General features: G+C 35.2%; 3 protein-coding genes across 3 annotated transcripts; all 3 read right to left on the bottom strand.

Moving 5' to 3' along the window:
• Positions 1-483: 483 nt before the first annotated feature.
• On the bottom strand, positions 484-3,131 carry LOC107023263 (guanine nucleotide-binding protein subunit beta-like protein). Its single transcript, XM_015223893.2, has 2 exons — positions 2,159-3,131; positions 484-794 (listed from the first exon to the last, which is right to left on the bottom strand). Exons 1-2 carry the CDS (start codon positions 3,035-3,037, stop codon positions 693-695), a joined length of 981 nt encoding a protein of 326 aa, XP_015079379.1. The 5' UTR covers positions 3,038-3,131; the 3' UTR covers positions 484-692.
• Positions 3,132-5,026: 1,895 nt separating this feature from the next.
• LOC107021329 (uncharacterized GPI-anchored protein At4g28100-like) lies at positions 5,027-7,960 on the bottom strand. Its single transcript, XM_015221968.2, has 2 exons — positions 6,817-7,960; positions 5,027-5,534 (listed from the first exon to the last, which is right to left on the bottom strand). Exons 1-2 carry the CDS (start codon positions 7,474-7,476, stop codon positions 5,208-5,210), a joined length of 987 nt encoding a protein of 328 aa, XP_015077454.1. The 5' UTR covers positions 7,477-7,960; the 3' UTR covers positions 5,027-5,207.
• A 645-nt stretch (positions 7,961-8,605) lies between these two features.
• On the bottom strand, positions 8,606-15,259 carry LOC107021484 (mitogen-activated protein kinase 9). The gene is made up of 11 exons (XM_015222159.2): positions 14,705-15,259; positions 13,424-13,832; positions 13,211-13,338; positions 13,055-13,114; positions 11,266-11,415; positions 10,895-11,050; positions 10,647-10,784; positions 10,487-10,563; positions 9,980-10,081; positions 9,353-9,593; positions 8,606-9,123 (listed from the first exon to the last, which is right to left on the bottom strand). The coding sequence occupies exons 1-11, from the start codon at positions 14,987-14,989 to the stop codon at positions 9,052-9,054; spliced, it is 1,818 nt and encodes a 605-aa protein (XP_015077645.1). The 5' UTR covers positions 14,990-15,259; the 3' UTR covers positions 8,606-9,051.
• Between the last annotated feature and the right edge of the window lie 1,883 nt (positions 15,260-17,142).

Raw genomic sequence — 17,142 nt, 5'->3', positions numbered from 1 at the left:
TTTTTGTATCGATCTAGCGTGAAAGTTTGCCCTACAAATTGATATCAATTTTGTCTTTTTTTATATTTTTTTCATATTTTAAATATCCTCAAAGCGACTATAGTTTTTTCTCATTTGATTTATTATTTTTTGTGTTTTGAAGGTCCTCAAAGCGACTTTAAGTTTGCCATTTACATGATTGCATCAACAGATATCTTACCTTTCCAACTTTACACAATGTTGATATCAATCACGTTTGAGAAAATAGATGCTCAATGGAGTTCATTTTATGTCTCATATATATGACATATTATACTACCAGACTCACTTCACTTCATTGATCAATCTCCTGTATCTAATCTGTTATGAAGTTTTAGCAACAATGCAGAGATAAAATTTAGAGAAAAATAAAGAACACACAAGCAAGTTCATCTGGCGAGTTAATAAAGGCTGGGAGATGTAGGAAAAGAGACATATGAAGTGATGAGTTGATGAAGATGGAGGTAAAGAACAAGCAAGAAACTCCAATACATGAAGATTAAGCAAAACAACTTAGATTTATAGCAAGACAGATATCCAATGTAACAAAATAAGAAATCCAAAATTGAAACAGTTGAGGCCTCATAATAATGAAAAACACGGAGAACCTTCGAAATCTAAAAGACTTTAATTCAGTATTGGCCACAAATGGCTCCCGTCGATCCTCTTCTTCCCTAATAACGTCCAATTCCCCAAACTCTAATCAGACCATCTGTATAGCCACTGAAAAGTGTGCTTCCATCAGCACTCCAGCTCAAACTGGTGCAGTATATGACCTGCATGCAATTATATTTAGATTCATCATTCACGTCATAGCAATGGAAATATCACATTACAGTAACTGGGTCAACAGTGGCACAGTCCAATACATAGTTACAGACTCGAAAACTGAAAAGCAAATACGTCTTTACAATTCAGAGGCATATTAATTATATCACTGCAGATACAGTGTAGAATTAGCATTACAAAAAAGTGTTTAATCTACCAAAAAGAGAAGGAAATACACGACACCACAAGTGACAAATTACACATAGACGATCGATACTATAACAACATAACCAGTGTAATCTCACAACTCAGAGGGTAGAGATCACAAACCTTACCCATCTTTGTGGGGTAAGTGAGGTTGTTTCTGATAGACTCTTAGCTCAAATTTAAAAGTAGGATTGCAAGAAAAATTTGGCAGCAAAATAAAAAGACAAAAAGTAAATGAAGCTCCCCAATTAGTATACAAATTGAAGAATAAGAGACTATGTGACTACTAGATAATACTACTAATGAAGAGAAGAGGGGAAGAGACCACCCCCACCTAACCCTCATAACCCTTCTATGTTCTGCCCTTCCTAGTTAGGGCCATGTTTCATGTCATGTCTAATCGCCTCCACGTGTTATTTTTCATCCTACCTCTCCTATCTATTATTAGGGTCAATCTCCCACATTTCTTTACTAGGGCGTCTGTGTACCTCTGATTGACATGCCAAAATCATTATAAGCTTGTCTGCCACAAGACCCACTCTGTTTAACTTCGTTATTACATTGCCAACACAATTCTTGACTTGCTAACACTATACCTGATAAAACAATATTGATCTAACCACTGCTCTGTTAAATTGACCTTTGGTCACACATTCTTATAGCACCATTCGCCATCATTTCACCCACACCACTTCAATGTGACATGCAATATCATTAGACTATTACCCTGTCTCTGAACTTCCCCAGCCTTTCATTAACAACTTAAAAATCAGAACATCGATAATACAAAAAATGGATATTCTGAACTTCCACAGCCTTACAACTGCAATTTCCTGACCACAAACAAAAACAAGTGGCTGGAAAGTTCCATATCCTGCAATGCTTCACTACAAAGTTTCTCATGGCACCAAAACTCAGAATAAAAAGTTACAAGCAAAAGCTACAAGTATCCTATATAGTCCTAACCAGTTCCATATGGAGTGGAAATCATTTCCATAATAGAAATGTTCCCTTAGAAATCATTTTTAAATCATTTTCTTAGTATTTGAACGAGTACTAAAGTGGCTGATATAATAATTGATTGATTATTAGATATTGACAACAATGAAGTATTGATTGACATAAAATAGAATTAACGTTGGGATATTTGAAAGATAAAACAAACCTTGGTTTTGGAATCGGTAGCAGCAGTTCCGAACATTTCACTCTCTTGTTTCAGATCAACTTTAAGATCAACCACGATGCTTTTGCTCTCCAAATCCCAAATCTTGATACTAGATTCAGTAGCAGCACAGAGCCAATACCTATTCGGGCTAAAGCAGAGGGTGTGGATAATAGAGCCAGCATCAAGAGAGTACAGTTTCTTCCCTTCAGCCAAATCCCATAGCAATATGACACCATCTTTCCCTCCGCTAGCACACAAGGAACCATCTGGAGACACGGCCACAGTATTTACATACCCACTGTGTCCCGCGAGAGTGGACCTGAGCTTACAGTTGGTGAGATTCCAGATTTTCACAGTGCGATCCCATGAACCAGACACAATAGTGGGCTGAAGATTATTTGGACTAAAACGGACACAAGAAACCCAATCAGAGTGTGAATCCTGTTCCTGAATTGTGTACTTGCACTCACCGAGTGTGTTCCAGAGCTTGATGGTCTTGTCACGGGAAGCAGAGACAATCTGACGGTTGTCAACAGAGAATGCAACAGAGAGAACATCTTTAGTGTGTCCAACGAAACGACGAGCAGTGGTTCCAGCTTGAAGATCCCATAAACGGAGCTCACCGTCCCATGAACCGGAGAGTGCAAACATGCCATCAGACGACAACACGACATCTTCAACAAAATGGCCATGCCCGGTAAGACGGCGACGAGGGACACCGTATTGTGAACCGTCTTTAGTCAAAGACCAGACGATGATGGACTTATCCCTGGAGGAGGTGACAATCATGTCGGAGTTGTCAATTGGGGTTGCAATAGCAGTGACCCAGTCAGTGTGGGCTTTCATGGTACCGCGGAGGACTAGTGATTCTTGCGACATTTTTTCAGATTGGTGGCGGCCGTCGGTGAAATTACCTTTGGTGGCAGAGTAATGAGAGGCGGAGATGAAAATGGAGAGAAAACTCTAGGGTTTTAAGCGGATGTATTTATATGAGAAAATTTAGGGTTTCTTAGAGTGTTGTTAATGGGTGCAGGCAAACGGGTCTGGGTACTGAATTTCGGGTTGTTTGAATACATGAAAGACCCAAATTCTCCTGAGGCCCATTAGCACCTTTATAATCTCATAAATTTGACACTGTTTGCAATTTAGGGGCTAAGACTAATGATTCGAAAATCATGTCACACACAACTAAACGTATTGTCAAGTGAATCTCAATGAGGAGTCGAGGACGTTGAGACTCTTTCAGTTAGCTTATTGTGCTTTAACCTTTTGTGGGCTTTTATCGAGTAAAGCAAGTTTGTTAGAGAGAAATTATGTAAAAATTAGGACTTTGATGATTTATGTGTATATTTTATTCAAACATATTATGTAAAATATCAGCTCATAAATTTTAGTTTTCATCTTTTTAGTCTAACTAACAAAATTTACTTGAAATAGTTATTCCGCTTATCTTTTTTTTAATAAATGGTGTCTTTTTGTCCTGCGTCTTCTTCTTATTTTCTTTGATGGATAGAATAACTAAACTAAGATAGATATTTCTGACTATTAGCCTATGTAGCTCGGATATTCAAAGTTGATGTTGCACCTGTGTATTCTCCAAAAAGGCACTACTTTTAAAGGATCAAACATGCACTCATCGTCATTTTTAAAGAGTCCAAGTAATATAGTTACTGACTACAATCTCTCTTAGTAATAAACATGTTATTACGATTCATGGCTCGATTTTCATCAAGAAATAGATGTTCACAAACTTCACTTTATCATCTTTTTACCCTAATTAACAAAATTTACCTAAAATAGTTACTCCATTTTTTCTTTTTTAAAAAATAGTGTCTTTTTGTCCTGCGTCTTCATCTTCTTTGATAGATAGAACAACTAAGATAGATATTTTTTACTATTAACCTATGTAGCTAGGGCTCTCCAAAGGTTATGTTGCACATGCATCAGATTCTTCAAAAAAACACTATTTTTAAAGAACCAAACATGTACCTATCGTTATTTTTAAAAAGTTCAAGCAACATACTTACTAACTATAGTATCTCTTAATAATAAACATTTGTTACGATCCATGGCTCGATTTCCTTCAAGAAATGGATGTTCATACCCTTTGCTAATTTGTAGTTGGTGGGGTTCTTGATTTTGCTTCACTTCTCGGCCTTATGTAGTTATATTCAAAAAAGCAGATTCAAAGTTTCAAAGCCGGCTTTATTTAAAATTTTGATATTCCATAAGCGTCGTGAATCATTTCGAGCGAACTATATATCAAAAGACTCGAAACATCTAGAGGAATTCATACCTAAAACTGAGGACTGTTTAGGAGTGTTTTTTAGTTAATCAAGATTGAATAGTATTCTTCATGTATATGGAGAATATACGTACAGTTAAGCTACATTCGATTTTTTGCATGTATAAGCAGTGTATAACTCATATACATGTAAGATATATTGTACTATAACTCATGTATATGTAAGATATATTGTATCGTCATGGTATAATTTATGACTTTTAATATAAAACAAGACTATATTTGTTGTTAACTAATTACTTTATTGTTGATATATATTAAACTATCCCTTTTAAAATTCAATTATTTAATAAGTATGCATGTTTAGTCTTAATTATAAGTACGCATGCACTATATCGAAAATAATTTTTAGCACCAATAAACATACACATTAAATAAAGAACGATAAATTTTTTACCGCCATTAGTTAATTGATATTGAATCCACTATCGCTATAGACTTTGGGACATTTACAAAGAGTGGTTAAATGATGTTATTAAAATATATTTTTAGCGACAATTAAGTTATTTCGTAAATTAATTGCCGCTAAAAATCATTTTTGACGTAGCGATGTTAGTCTCAACTCTTACAAATGGAGGCTCCATTCATTTTTCTAACAGTTTCACACAACCAAAGTAATTACAATTTCACGAACCTGAATCAATGAATACAGAGGAATGTATTTACTCTAGGTGACATTTTAATCAGCAAGTACACAAGAACAAGTCTTTTTGGAGATTAACTACAGCAAAATTTTGAAAAGAGTTATGCAGTGAAGTTTATGTATGCCAAAACAAAAAGTAGGAGGTAACAATAAACCGATGCCTGAAGAGAAGTTGCAGAAGATTGATCGTTGATCTCTGAGGAGTCGACTGCAAGTGGCAAGCCGTCACTGTTAAGTGTGCATGACTGAGGATTCGAACCGTCTTCACTCATCATTAGAGCCCTTAAAACAGCAGAAACTGTATGAATGTAACCAGATGTATTTTTGTTGAGAAGCCAAGTTAAGCCCATCATTTGGCAACCCATGCTCCGCACTTTGCTACTTCTATCATTTGTTATGCTTGTATCTTCCAATCTGCTGTCACTGAGCTGCAGATTAACTTCAACTTATTAGAGAATAAGCAACATATTTCACTTGTAACTCAAATAAGACATATATGCTCGATCGTTATTGACAAAATACCCTCTTTAACATGCTTCCTAGCAGAAATTATGAGCTACGGTTGATCCCAAGATTAAATGAACTTTACAAGTTCACTGGCAAAATTAATAGGAAGAGAGAACTGATAATAACATATGGGTTAAGTAAGATTATTGTCAAATAATTGAATCGTATCCCACCTAACATAGACGATCCAGCCAAGTATTAGCGAAGCTTAACTTTTGCATATTGCTTTCCTGCATATCTAATTGTTATATAGAACCATCTAAAGGTTCATTGTGTGGATGAGGCTCCAATATTTCCAATGAGACTTGATGCCTTTTTTTTTTCTTATTCATCTGTGAGCTCCAAAAACAAGTTGCAAGATAAAGTTTTGTTCATCTACAACACAGGAACTAAAGAAGGCATTAAAATTAGAAGAAGAGCTCTCCACATGGTCATGAGTAGGATACTAACCTTAAAACGACTGATCAGTCAGAGATCGCCATGTGAACAATCACTTTACGTAACATTCATCAATGTCATCTATATCAGACCAGTTCTTTCATTCATCTAGTTTAACTACCTAAGACAAACTGCTGGTGATATCTACTGATCACCTATATTCTATGTCTAGTGTACACATTACACAACTTATCACAGAGTTAGCATATAAACGTGTATCCTATTTAAAAATGCCCGATAGAGAAACGTGTGGCAGACGAACATAAGCACTTGTTGGTCATTAGTTTTAGAACATATTGTAGTAGAGTAAACACTACATGCCTCAGTTCTTAAATCCAAATTATGAAAGAGAATTGTGTCATGGAAGTTTGATGTTAACATACAAATAGTCAATAAAGATGAATCTCCTAAATAAATAGTATATCCTGACTCAACTACTTTTTGGATTGAAGTATAGTTGATTGATATTATATATTAAATTATCAACCCAAACACGCCAGAATTCAATTAAAAAACAACTTTCCAGTCCCCTCCACAATTAAGCAACTTCTTTAGTCCTTTGAACAATTGACCCCTAGACTATATCGACACGCTACAAGAGTGGCATAACCAGGATTTTCAACGAGAGGATTCAAAACATAAAGAAGCAATCATACGAAAAAGAGAGAGAGGATTCAACGTCTATTGTATATACATAAAATGTATCAGACTATTTCAACATGTTACAAAATCTTATTTACTCTGTTACTAAATAACAAGACTTACCATATAAAGAGTGTTCAAGCATTTGGAGCAACCAGCAATACCAGCATATCCATTACTGCTAAAACAATCTCTCTCTAATCTCTTCACACTCTCACCACCAACAATTTCTCCACTCGAATTCAACGTGAATTTCTCCGGACAGCTAAGTGGATGCAGCCTAATACCACAGTAACAGTAAACCACATCACAAGTCTCATTTGGCTTCACCAACTCAATTCCCCTGTTTTCCAAAGCCTTTCCAAAAGAATCCACACAAGTCTCTGAATCATCAGGGAGCACAGGCATTTCAACAGACATTGAGTGTTGTGGGAACTTTGCAATGGCTCTGTGAAGCGCGGTTCTCGAGTAGGCTGCATAGAGCCATGCTGCGAGAACCGGGCAGCAACTAGTCGGGTTTATTTGACCCGAATGATCATTGGACCTGCAGGATGATTTTATCCCTTTGTAAAGGTCTTCTGGTATGTCTAGAGAACAGCTGTCGAAGTTTGATTGTTCTGGGAAAGCAGGGATTGTTGCTGGCAATGAAGGGGCTGGGGGGAATGAGTGGGGATTGGGTTCAGTCGGGTCGGGTTCGGGTATAACCGGAAAGGCAGGTATTACAGTTAGATTGGTGATGTAAACAACTGTAAACAAGAAGAAGGAAAAATAGTTTAAGGACATGGCTTATAATTAGAGAAATGAAGGAAGTTGGAAAATGATAATGTGTTTAAAAAAAAGAATGGAAGTTTGAGGAACTTTAGTGAGAAGCCATTGATTATAAATGGTAGCTTATATTTTTTTCCTCTGGTTTGTGGTGGTGATGAGGGAGTAGTGACAACAGTACTCTTAGATTTTTTTATTTTGTATCTAGTATTCGATACTCATTATTTGAAAGACCGAATTTCGAACTTATAAATTTCAAATTCTGAACCAGTCCAGGTAATGAAGGAATAAACTGAATGAGAAAACTAATGGCTGAGTAATGTGGGGTATGGCAGGTTGGAGAAAGTTTGTTTGTTTGTTTGTTTGTTTGTTTGTTACTCTTGTAAGGCTTAGTATGTGTGTATGATTATAATATGCTTTAAAGCAACTATGGAACTGTGTCAACTACTTATACTATTTGGTCATCATTTACAAATTCATGTGAATGACATGCAAGTGAAAGCAGTTGGTTAAATTTAAAACTTGCAAATACTAGTATGAAATATTTTAAACATGAAAGGGAATTGATTTATTCTATTTGACATATATGATGTAACAAGTTAACAACCACAAAAAAGGAATGAAAAAAATAAGTGAAGAAACAAAAAAACAAGATGTTTTGTGTAGTAATATAATAATATGATTATGACCTGCTATTTAATTGGTAGATATATATATACTTTTCTTATTCATCAATATCTTCTCAACATCCTCCAATGTCTATGTCACTAATTTGCTAGCCAATAGACATCTTTCAAAACCTCAAATCTCTAATATAAATTCACATTTGGAAGTCAGACTAAAACGCTTTATACCAAAAGCAACTCCATTCTCAACCATAATGTCATAAATTTCATACTAGTTGCATTCCGTTTACCGCGTTAATAAGTTTGTAAGAAAAATGCCTTTGTCGTATAACATGAAAATGACATGACACAAGAGGAAAAAACAGATCACATGGTCCTTACTCTTTTGGGAGAGCAATAAACCCAATAATTGGAGTTCCTCACAAGCCTCTATATCACATATATTTACCCCACTTCATCTGAAAATCCACTTGGACTGAGGCATAGTTGTTTACTGCAACGAAACAAATGAGTTTTCGCAATGAAGTGAACAAAAGTTCATAAGAAAGAACAATCCATCAAGGGATTGATCTTAGGCATTGTATTTCTCAAGTCATTACAAACTTCAACTTGTCACAAGTAACTATAGTTTACAAATCAATATGAAAATGTAATCTCATCCACAAATAGCTGGAGAACATTTTCTTTTCCTGCTATGTGAATAAAAAATTCACAGTACAAATAGCAACTGAAAACCTAACAGTTGGCATTCTGCCTGAAATGCCGCAGTAAACTTCAACTATTTGTAGTACAAAAAGCTTATGATTTACAGGACAAGGAGATACATAATAGAGTGTACATGATCAAGAATGTCAAAACTACCGAAGGGCAGCCCCGGGCATGAAGTGGGTGGGATGTAAGCATCTTACCCCGATGAAAGGGTCAATGGCTGGTTCATCAGATCTACAGAGTTATGCTGGGTAATAAATTAGCCATGACGATCAGCAGGTTTTTGAGCTAAACCATCAACACCGTCACTTTGCTCTTTAATTGGCTCTTCCTATCAGAACATTATATATAATGCCAACCCTTTAGATCAATAAAATGACAAAAAAAAAAAAGAAGGAACAATTGGCATTTTGGTTTTAAGCAAGGACATAAGCAGGCATTCTGTTGAGTTGTCATTATTGGAATGGCAGTCTTTTTTCCTTTTACATGAAAACAATTTTTCATGGTTGAATGATTGAATGTCATTGATATTCAACAAAGAGAGAAGGGGTAGAAGTTACCTCAGCATTTCTTCCTTTAACTACGACGCACTTTGAAGCACTGATACTAGCACTCTTCAGCAAGCTACGAGCACTATAGTTTGCTTTGTTTGGTCCATTTTGCACATTAGCATCTGAGTTCTCTGATCTCTCGGACTTCCCTGGTGGGCTCTCTAGAGTAGAAGCAACAGATGCTGAAGTTCGTTTTTCAAAATCAATGTTCTGGGAAGACGTCTCATCTTTAGGTGCAGGAACCCGCTCTCTAAGATGAGAGTATTCAAAAACAGACCAAGTTAATTCCTTGGCTAAAGTTTGTAGTGTATAACCGCAAAATCAGATTTGCTAAAGCACTTGCTATATACTCAAAATTATCCTTGTTCAGGAAACACACATAGCTTTTAAAGTAAATCGCATCAACCTAAAACATTTCTGTTTAGAAACAATCATTTATCAAATAAGTGCACAAAAATAAGGACGGCTTAAATCGGACTGGTGTCTCTCAGAACTGGAACTAAAATAAGGACTGCTTGAATCAGACAAATATTAAAATGTCCATATTTTCTCTAGACAAATGACTTCTAATTCAGAAGATTATTATTGAAGAACGACCTTTACCACCCAGAGCAAAAGAATAGACAGAGTTCACACCTAGGCAAGGAAGCATGCTGCCTCTGAAGTGGAGTGCTTCGTTCACCTTTACCATAATGCTCCTCAAGATGTGCAAATTGACGCTTGAACCGATCAACACCACTAAATTGACACAAAAAGAAGACCATCAAAAAGTATTTCTCAAAGAGTAGTACAGAACATTTATTGCAATATATACACAAAGCAGGAGCAGTCAAGCAGATACATATGCACAATACATTACACACTAACACAACATATATATTGTGAATTAGCTGTCGCAGCCCTTGAAGGAAAGAAAATGCTTTAGTATAGTATTAACTTGAGGTTACTTCCATTTTGGAAAGAGTTGTCAATGCCTTCCAAAGATACATTACAGTTTTCGACCACTGAAGGAAACTAAAAGACAAGCAATTTGTTGTTCTAACTAAACTAAACAATCAGCTTTTAATGCAAGGAAATGAGGCAGAAAAAAGTTATTAGAAAAGAACATAAAATATGTGGAGCAAGATTTAGGTGTCTCCTAACCTTGGGTACATAAACCCACTAGTCTGATCTCCGCCACGAAGATACTCCTGAAGCATCTGAGGATGATATTCTAAAATCTGTTTGCTCAGAACAAGTTAAGAAATTAATCAGTAAATTCATTCCACATAAAAGGGAGCCATCAAAATGGAGAAAACTGTACCTCCCGATAAATGAGCTCTCTAACATCTTCTTTTGCCAACTTTCTCCGCTCAAATTCAAACTCAAGCTTTGATATTGGGTGAGTAGATGGTTCACGGTCCACATTCGACAAACTACGGAAATAAGGATCAGCCAGTGCCTTCAAACCAAAAACACCAATAATGAGATGAAGTCTTGTCACATTATCAGAGTCAAGATTTTCTTTGGTAGATAGAACAATATAAAAACTTCTTTACTTTATACAATTACCTCCTCTGCAGATGGTCGATCTTTAGGGTCAAATGCAAGCATGCGTTCAAGTAGGCGCAAAGCCAAAGGATCCACATGTGGAAACTTTTGTGCAAATGGAACAGGTGTTTTTTTGCGCATGTTACCGAGGTATCTTCTTGCCTTTTCATTTCTAATCTGCCAGTTCAGTAGAATTTCTTTAGTAAAACAGGAATAACTAGAGTGGGACATAGACGTGATTTACTAGGACCTCATACCAACTATTCTTTTTGTCTTGACCTTTGTTCTCTGATGTTCTTACTAGCAACTAATGAAGATATCTTATCCTCCAAGAGATGTTAATCTGATTGAACATTAACAAAGAAAGAGAAGTATGCAATGAGAGAACTAACCTTTGCAATGGTTTCAGGAGGAGGTGTTCCTAGCAAATCAGTCATAAGGTCTAATTGATGTACCACATTCTTTCCAGGAAATAATGGTTTTCCAGTGAGCATTTCTGCAAATATGCATCCTATGCTCCAAATATCAATAGCAGGAGTGTACTGCAAATAGAGAACTCTCAGTGATAGTACATGTCACATGATAAGTAAAGCTGTCTATACAGATATGTCAAAAACACAAGTGAACTCTCAACATATATTATAAGATATAGTTGCTTCGCAGTGAAATCACGTCATCAAATTTTACAGTTTAGATATCACTTTACAAGAAAGAACGTTAGTTAATTTTTGTTCTCTGATAAGGTAAAAAGCAACAAAAAATACCACTCCATGATGTGGAGACACTGAGTCCACTTCCCAGAATATCAATCTCAACTTTTTAGGAGAAATACCACTCCATGATGTGGAGACACTGAGACCACAAAAAATATATCTGCATACTCGGAACATTAACAGTCTTAGGACACAAGGGCAGAAAATAATTCTTGAGCTAGAAATTGGGAAACCCCCTTGAAGCACTACCCTAACTATCTGTCTTACAAGCAGGTTCTGTTCCAAGAGATTTATACTATGCCTCCACGTAAAAAAGATATGTATGTTTGTATTCCAACATTAAAAACCTGACATGTACAGCCACCAGCCCGCATATGTTCACTCACAGTTGCAGGCTAACTCTTTACTTTCGATGGCGCACCAGTCTCAGATTCTCCAAAAATATATTACTTTTGGAGAATCCGAACGCACCCATTGACATTTTTGAAAAGCCCCAGCAGCATAGGTTGTAGGACATAAAGCTGAACAGCATGTTCACATCACATAGTTACTGAGCATTGAACTAGAGTGAGAGATTGATGCTCGGGACAGTCCTTTTTACTTTCATTAGTTAAGATGAATTAGTAATCTTGCCACTTTCTCCTAACTGCAAGTTGACTAGGTCATATTCATAATACTGGGATACTATAAACAGGGAACTCTCATCTTTCATCCAATTTAAAGAAAAATCTACTGTTAAGCTCTTGAAGTCAAAACTATCGTCCAGCAGGTGATCACTTTTTCCAACAAGAAGCTCCTCATCAATCCATTTGCATCCACTTCTAATGACACTATGACTCTTTACAGATAGAACTTGGATACAATAAACAATTTGAATCCTCAATTGAACATCTCCCAGCCAAATGAAGTACCAAATATAGAGAACGAGTGATGTAATCAATCTCACAATGATGTGTTCTTTACATCTTGTCAAAATTGATCTTTTCGTGCATAGTATAGAAACCTAGACATGCTTCATCTCCCTCTCCCACCAGCCTCTAAGCATTTGAAGTCAAGTGATCCATCACCTGATCATGAACCTTGTAATTAAACAATACTAGTTTGAGAGTAAATTCTGAAGGCATTGTTGAAGGCTGATAAGTCAATAAGCATCCAGCAGACACTTATAGGGAAAACAGAAATATGACTTCATTCTGTATCAGCCACAAAACCATGTAAACAAAAATATTGTTCAATCTATAATTGTTCCAGTCTTCTCTGAAGACAGAAACAGAGTGACATACAACCAAGAAATTCTCAGACAACCAAAATACCGGAGAAAAGAGTGTATAAAAAGTATAATTGACCACAATGCATTATACTGATTGTCACAAACTATGCGAAATTTAAGTGACATTGCAATAATTGCATGTTTGGCAAATGGAATTAATAATTATAACTGTAGATGTCAGTGATAAAGCTAAGTTACCTTAGAGAAAAAAGAGCCACATAGCTCAGGAGCACGATACCATCGAGTAGCAACATAGTCCTTAAATACATCAAACAACAAGTATATCAGAAATCAGTCACAAATTTGAGTACTAAAATAATGAGAAAAGAGAAGCCTTCTAGAGCTCAAACATACAGTCCAGAAAATAGCTGAGGGTGTGTCATTAAATGATACACGAGCAAGCCCAAAGTCACAAATCTTCAATTTACAGTCAGCGTTAGCAAGAATATTCTTCGGCTTTAAATCTCGATGGAAAACGTTTGCTGTTAAGAGGTCCCGAGGAAAAGTTAGCTTCTCCATTACATAGAGATGTCAAAGAGAAGGTTTCAACTTGTATAAAAAACAAACCAGTATGAGTATATTTTAATCCTCGCATAAGCTGGTATAGGAAAAACTGATAATGCTCAGGTGTAAGATCATCATTGGCCTTAATAACCTGGTGGAGATCAGACTCCATCAATTCAAAGACGACATATATATCCTTAAACTCTCGCCGAGAAGGGGGCAACATGATGTGCTTTATTTCTACGATATCAGGATGCCGTAGAAGCCGAAGAAGCTTAATTTCTCTTAAAATTCTAGTGGCATCAGAGACATGCTCAAACACATCATTAATCTTCTTGATAGCAACTCTTTCTCCAGTTTTGGTATCAACAGCCGAGGCCACAACTCCATAGCTACCCTTACCGATAACTTCCTGAATTTGGTATCTGCTTGCCTCTCCATATTCTGTGAAGAACTCTGCCTCCTGTGAGTTCTGAATAACAATATTCAAGTCAAAACAAATGTGACTGATATCTGCAGTATAATACAGCTGCATCTTCCCATTTCCTTACCCATGTAAGTCTACATAGAGCTGAAAAGTTCATAAGGCACTAACATGCCACATAATAGTAATCTGCATAATGGTCTAACGCTACTTTATGTGCAAGGAAATGAACACACAATAATATAGAAAAAAATAAAAACACCAAAAAACTGATGCTTGAAACATGATCCTCCTCATAGGAAGAAGACAAGTCTCATAGGTCTTGATAAAATCTAACAGACACAAGATTCTACAAAACACTGGTCATTGGTAGCAACAACAACAAGATACCAAGTGAAATCCCACTCGTCATTGGTAGCAAGAACTTCAGTTTTCCTTAGATTAGCAATTATGAAGATAGCAAATATTATAATCTAACACACACACACATCTTTTGTTTGCCTCCAAGACAAAAGCGCATGGCAATAACGAGCAGGGGATTCCGACCAAACAGACTACAAGATTCTTAGGTAGGAAAGAAAGATAGTTCAGATAAATTTTCTTTTGAGGTGCGGGTGAGTAACTGTGACTTACCAATAAATATCTGTTTCATTTCAATGACATAAGCAAATAGACAGAAAGATCCAAAATGAGTAAAGTTGCAAGCTTTACTTTCCCTCATCCTTTTTTAGCAATATTTTCTACATATATCAACCAAATTCTCAGGTGGGAAACCAATTTGTTTATACATACATGAAAAACAGACATCAACATCAGATTGAGCAGTAAAATGATGGTCAAACTTAATCAACTCCATGCAACATCAAAAAGCAAAAAAAAAAAAAGTCAATAAAAAGCGAAAAAAAAGGGAAAAATCAAACCTTTCTGTGATGATCCATTTGAAATGAGGCAGATGAAAAAGGGAAATCAACCCTTTTAGGAACTCTTATAAACTTAAGACCCGAAATGTCAAAGTCTTCAATAATGGTAAGCTCTCCTCCTCCTTCTTCTTGGTATTTTGAGTCTGAAATCTTAATGGGTTTTTCAAGATTGTTCAAGATCGGTTCTGCATTGGTATGAACAATAGTAGTAATAGTAGTAGTAGTACTTGAACGACGATGAAACAAACGACGAACTCCGTCCACAAATGTACTACCACCCCCCATATACTACTACTAACACCCCCTTGTCTTTTTTTTTTTTTTTGAATTCCCCTAATCTGTCGTGTTGATTCTTGATTTGCCACCACAAGATCTCAGCTTTCCACGCTAATATGTTTTTCTCTCTCTTTCTTGCCAGTTGCCACCACAAAATACAGCGGTTTCTTCCGAGTTTCTTGGTGTTGTGCAAAGATAATGGGAGAGAAGAAGAAGAAGAGTTGTAGTAAAAAGAGGAAACAAGAGGGAAAAAAAAAAGCAGGCTTTATACCTGTCGAGTCTTAACTTATACGAAGCTTATAATAGTAAAAATTATTTTTATATCTTCTGATCTTAAAAACGTCTACTACTTTCATATTAAATGATGATCTTAGAGTTCTGTCGCCTCTCGTTAAAGTAAGAAAAAAATGATAAATATACCTCTAAGCTATCATAAATGGTATGAAAATATACTTTATCATACTTTTGGAACATTGGTGTTGTGTCTTTCAAACACTAGAGCATATATACCCTTTTATAATAACAGATATACATGTGTCATAATCTTATCTATCCGATCTGATATTTATCAACTGATAAGATTGTGTCACGTGTTCCTATTTAATCTTCCGTTAAAGTAAAGGACATATATGCGCAAGTTTTTGGACAAAAAAGATATCAATATCTCAAAAATATGACGAATAATACCTCCTTATCATTTATAATAATTCGAGAGTATATTTGTTTTTTTTTCCTTAAAGTTAAAAATTATGTCCTTTAAGACTCGGCATAAATGAGACAATAATTTAATGTGTTGAGTTTTGAATGAGACGTTTGAGTTCTCAATTACTACATTCATCACCAGGTTATATTTTTCGGTGCAGTTTCAATAATTTTTTAAAAATTCGGCATTCAAATTAATATGAAATATATGTTAAAATGTTTTTTATATTTATAATCTTAAATATGTAATATAAAGTTGAATTTGACAAAAAATATATATACATTCTTTTTAAAACAGAAAAAAGAAAAAAGTAAAACAAATAAAAAATTTATGTGGATGAAAGTTGTCCAAGATAAAACGGTAAATAAGTTTGACCACTAATTAAACATTAAGAATTAAGAAGTTTGCATCTAAATAAATGTATAATATAATATTAAACTGTTTGTTAATAAATAATTCTCCTTAGGTTCCCAAATCCGATCATTAAATATTGAATACAACATAGTCATGTTTTGGCACATTCTCCAGTTCATGCTACTCATATATTGAATAATAATAATAACAATGTCACATTTTTAAATCAATGATTAATTAAGCACGACGTTCTTTAGTTTATCCATTTTTGTCTATATAAAAATATAGACAAATCCCAATCATTTGCAAATATAGCTCATTTAATTTAGTTAAAATCTGCTTACTAATGCATTATGTTTTCTGTTTGCCAATATATTTTTTTCAAAATAAAAGTCTATCATTCATTAATTTTTGGCCAAAGTCATATGCGACCACTCAAACTTGTCCGGATTATTCATTTAGACACCTCAACTAGACGTACTACCTATTGAACACTTCAACCATTCTGAATTTGAACCATTTGAACATTTTTTTGAGAATAAACAAAAAATAGAGGATGTGTGAAATACACTGGCGCTGACATGTCAATTTGACTAATTAAATAATGACATGTGTTATTTTTTAATCCAAAAAATTATTTAAACATTATATTATAAATTAAAAAAAATAAAAAATTATTTTAAAGTAAAAAAAAATGAAAAGAAAAAGTAAAACTTAAACACCCACTTCCCTGCCTTCAACTGGAATTCAAAACATACATTTCCCTCTAACTCCATTAATGGCGACCCTCCCCTCCCTGTACAGTTCCATCTTTAACCCGACAAAATTTTTTTTTCATCAGCTTTTTTATTAATTATAACTTTTTACTTCATCTCGTTTTTTAGGTAGAGAAAGATGGAGAAAAAAATCTCTCCGAAAAATTTATAAATGAAACAAAATGCTAAGAATTTTGAAACTATTAGAATGGTGGGGGAAGAAGATAACCACTGACGCTAAGAATTTTGAAATCATTAGAATGGTGGGGAAGAAGATAACCACTGGTGCATGGATATAGGGGTTGGGGTGGGGTGGGGTGGGGTTGATAGAAATAGGGAAGAATAAGACA

Source organism: Solanum pennellii, chromosome 6, assembly GCF_001406875.1.
Source record: "Solanum pennellii chromosome 6, SPENNV200".
Classification (NCBI taxonomy): Eukaryota; Viridiplantae; Streptophyta; class Magnoliopsida; order Solanales; family Solanaceae; genus Solanum; species Solanum pennellii.
Note: the sequence above shows the minus strand (reverse complement) of the source record. Positions and strands in the feature narration are given on the sequence as shown.

Excerpts from the sequence above, each read along its gene's own strand:
- LOC107023263 (XM_015223893.2), bottom strand. The coding sequence starts at position 3,037 with ATGTCGCAAGAATCACTAGTCCTCCGCGGTACCATGAAAGCCCACACT. Across the intron at positions 795-2,158 it reads CTACCGATTCCAAAACCAAG|GTCATATACTGCACCAGTTT; the intron begins GTTTGTTTTATC and ends AATTGCATGCAG.
- LOC107021329 (XM_015221968.2), bottom strand. The coding sequence starts at position 7,476 with ATGTCCTTAAACTATTTTTCCTTCTTCTTGTTTACAGTTGTTTACATC. Across the intron at positions 5,535-6,816 it reads GCTTGAACACTCTTTATATG|CTCAGTGACAGCAGATTGGA; the intron begins GTAAGTCTTGTT and ends GTTAATCTGCAG.
- LOC107021484 (XM_015222159.2), bottom strand. The coding sequence starts at position 14,989 with ATGGGGGGTGGTAGTACATTTGTGGACGGAGTTCGTCGTTTGTTTCAT. Across the intron at positions 13,833-14,704 it reads AAATGGATCATCACAGAAAG|AACTCACAGGAGGCAGAGTT; the intron begins GTTTGATTTTTC and ends ATTGTTATTCAG. Across the intron at positions 10,785-10,894 it reads ATCGACCATCTGCAGAGGAG|GCACTGGCTGATCCTTATTT; the intron begins GTAATTGTATAA and ends TTTGGTTTGAAG.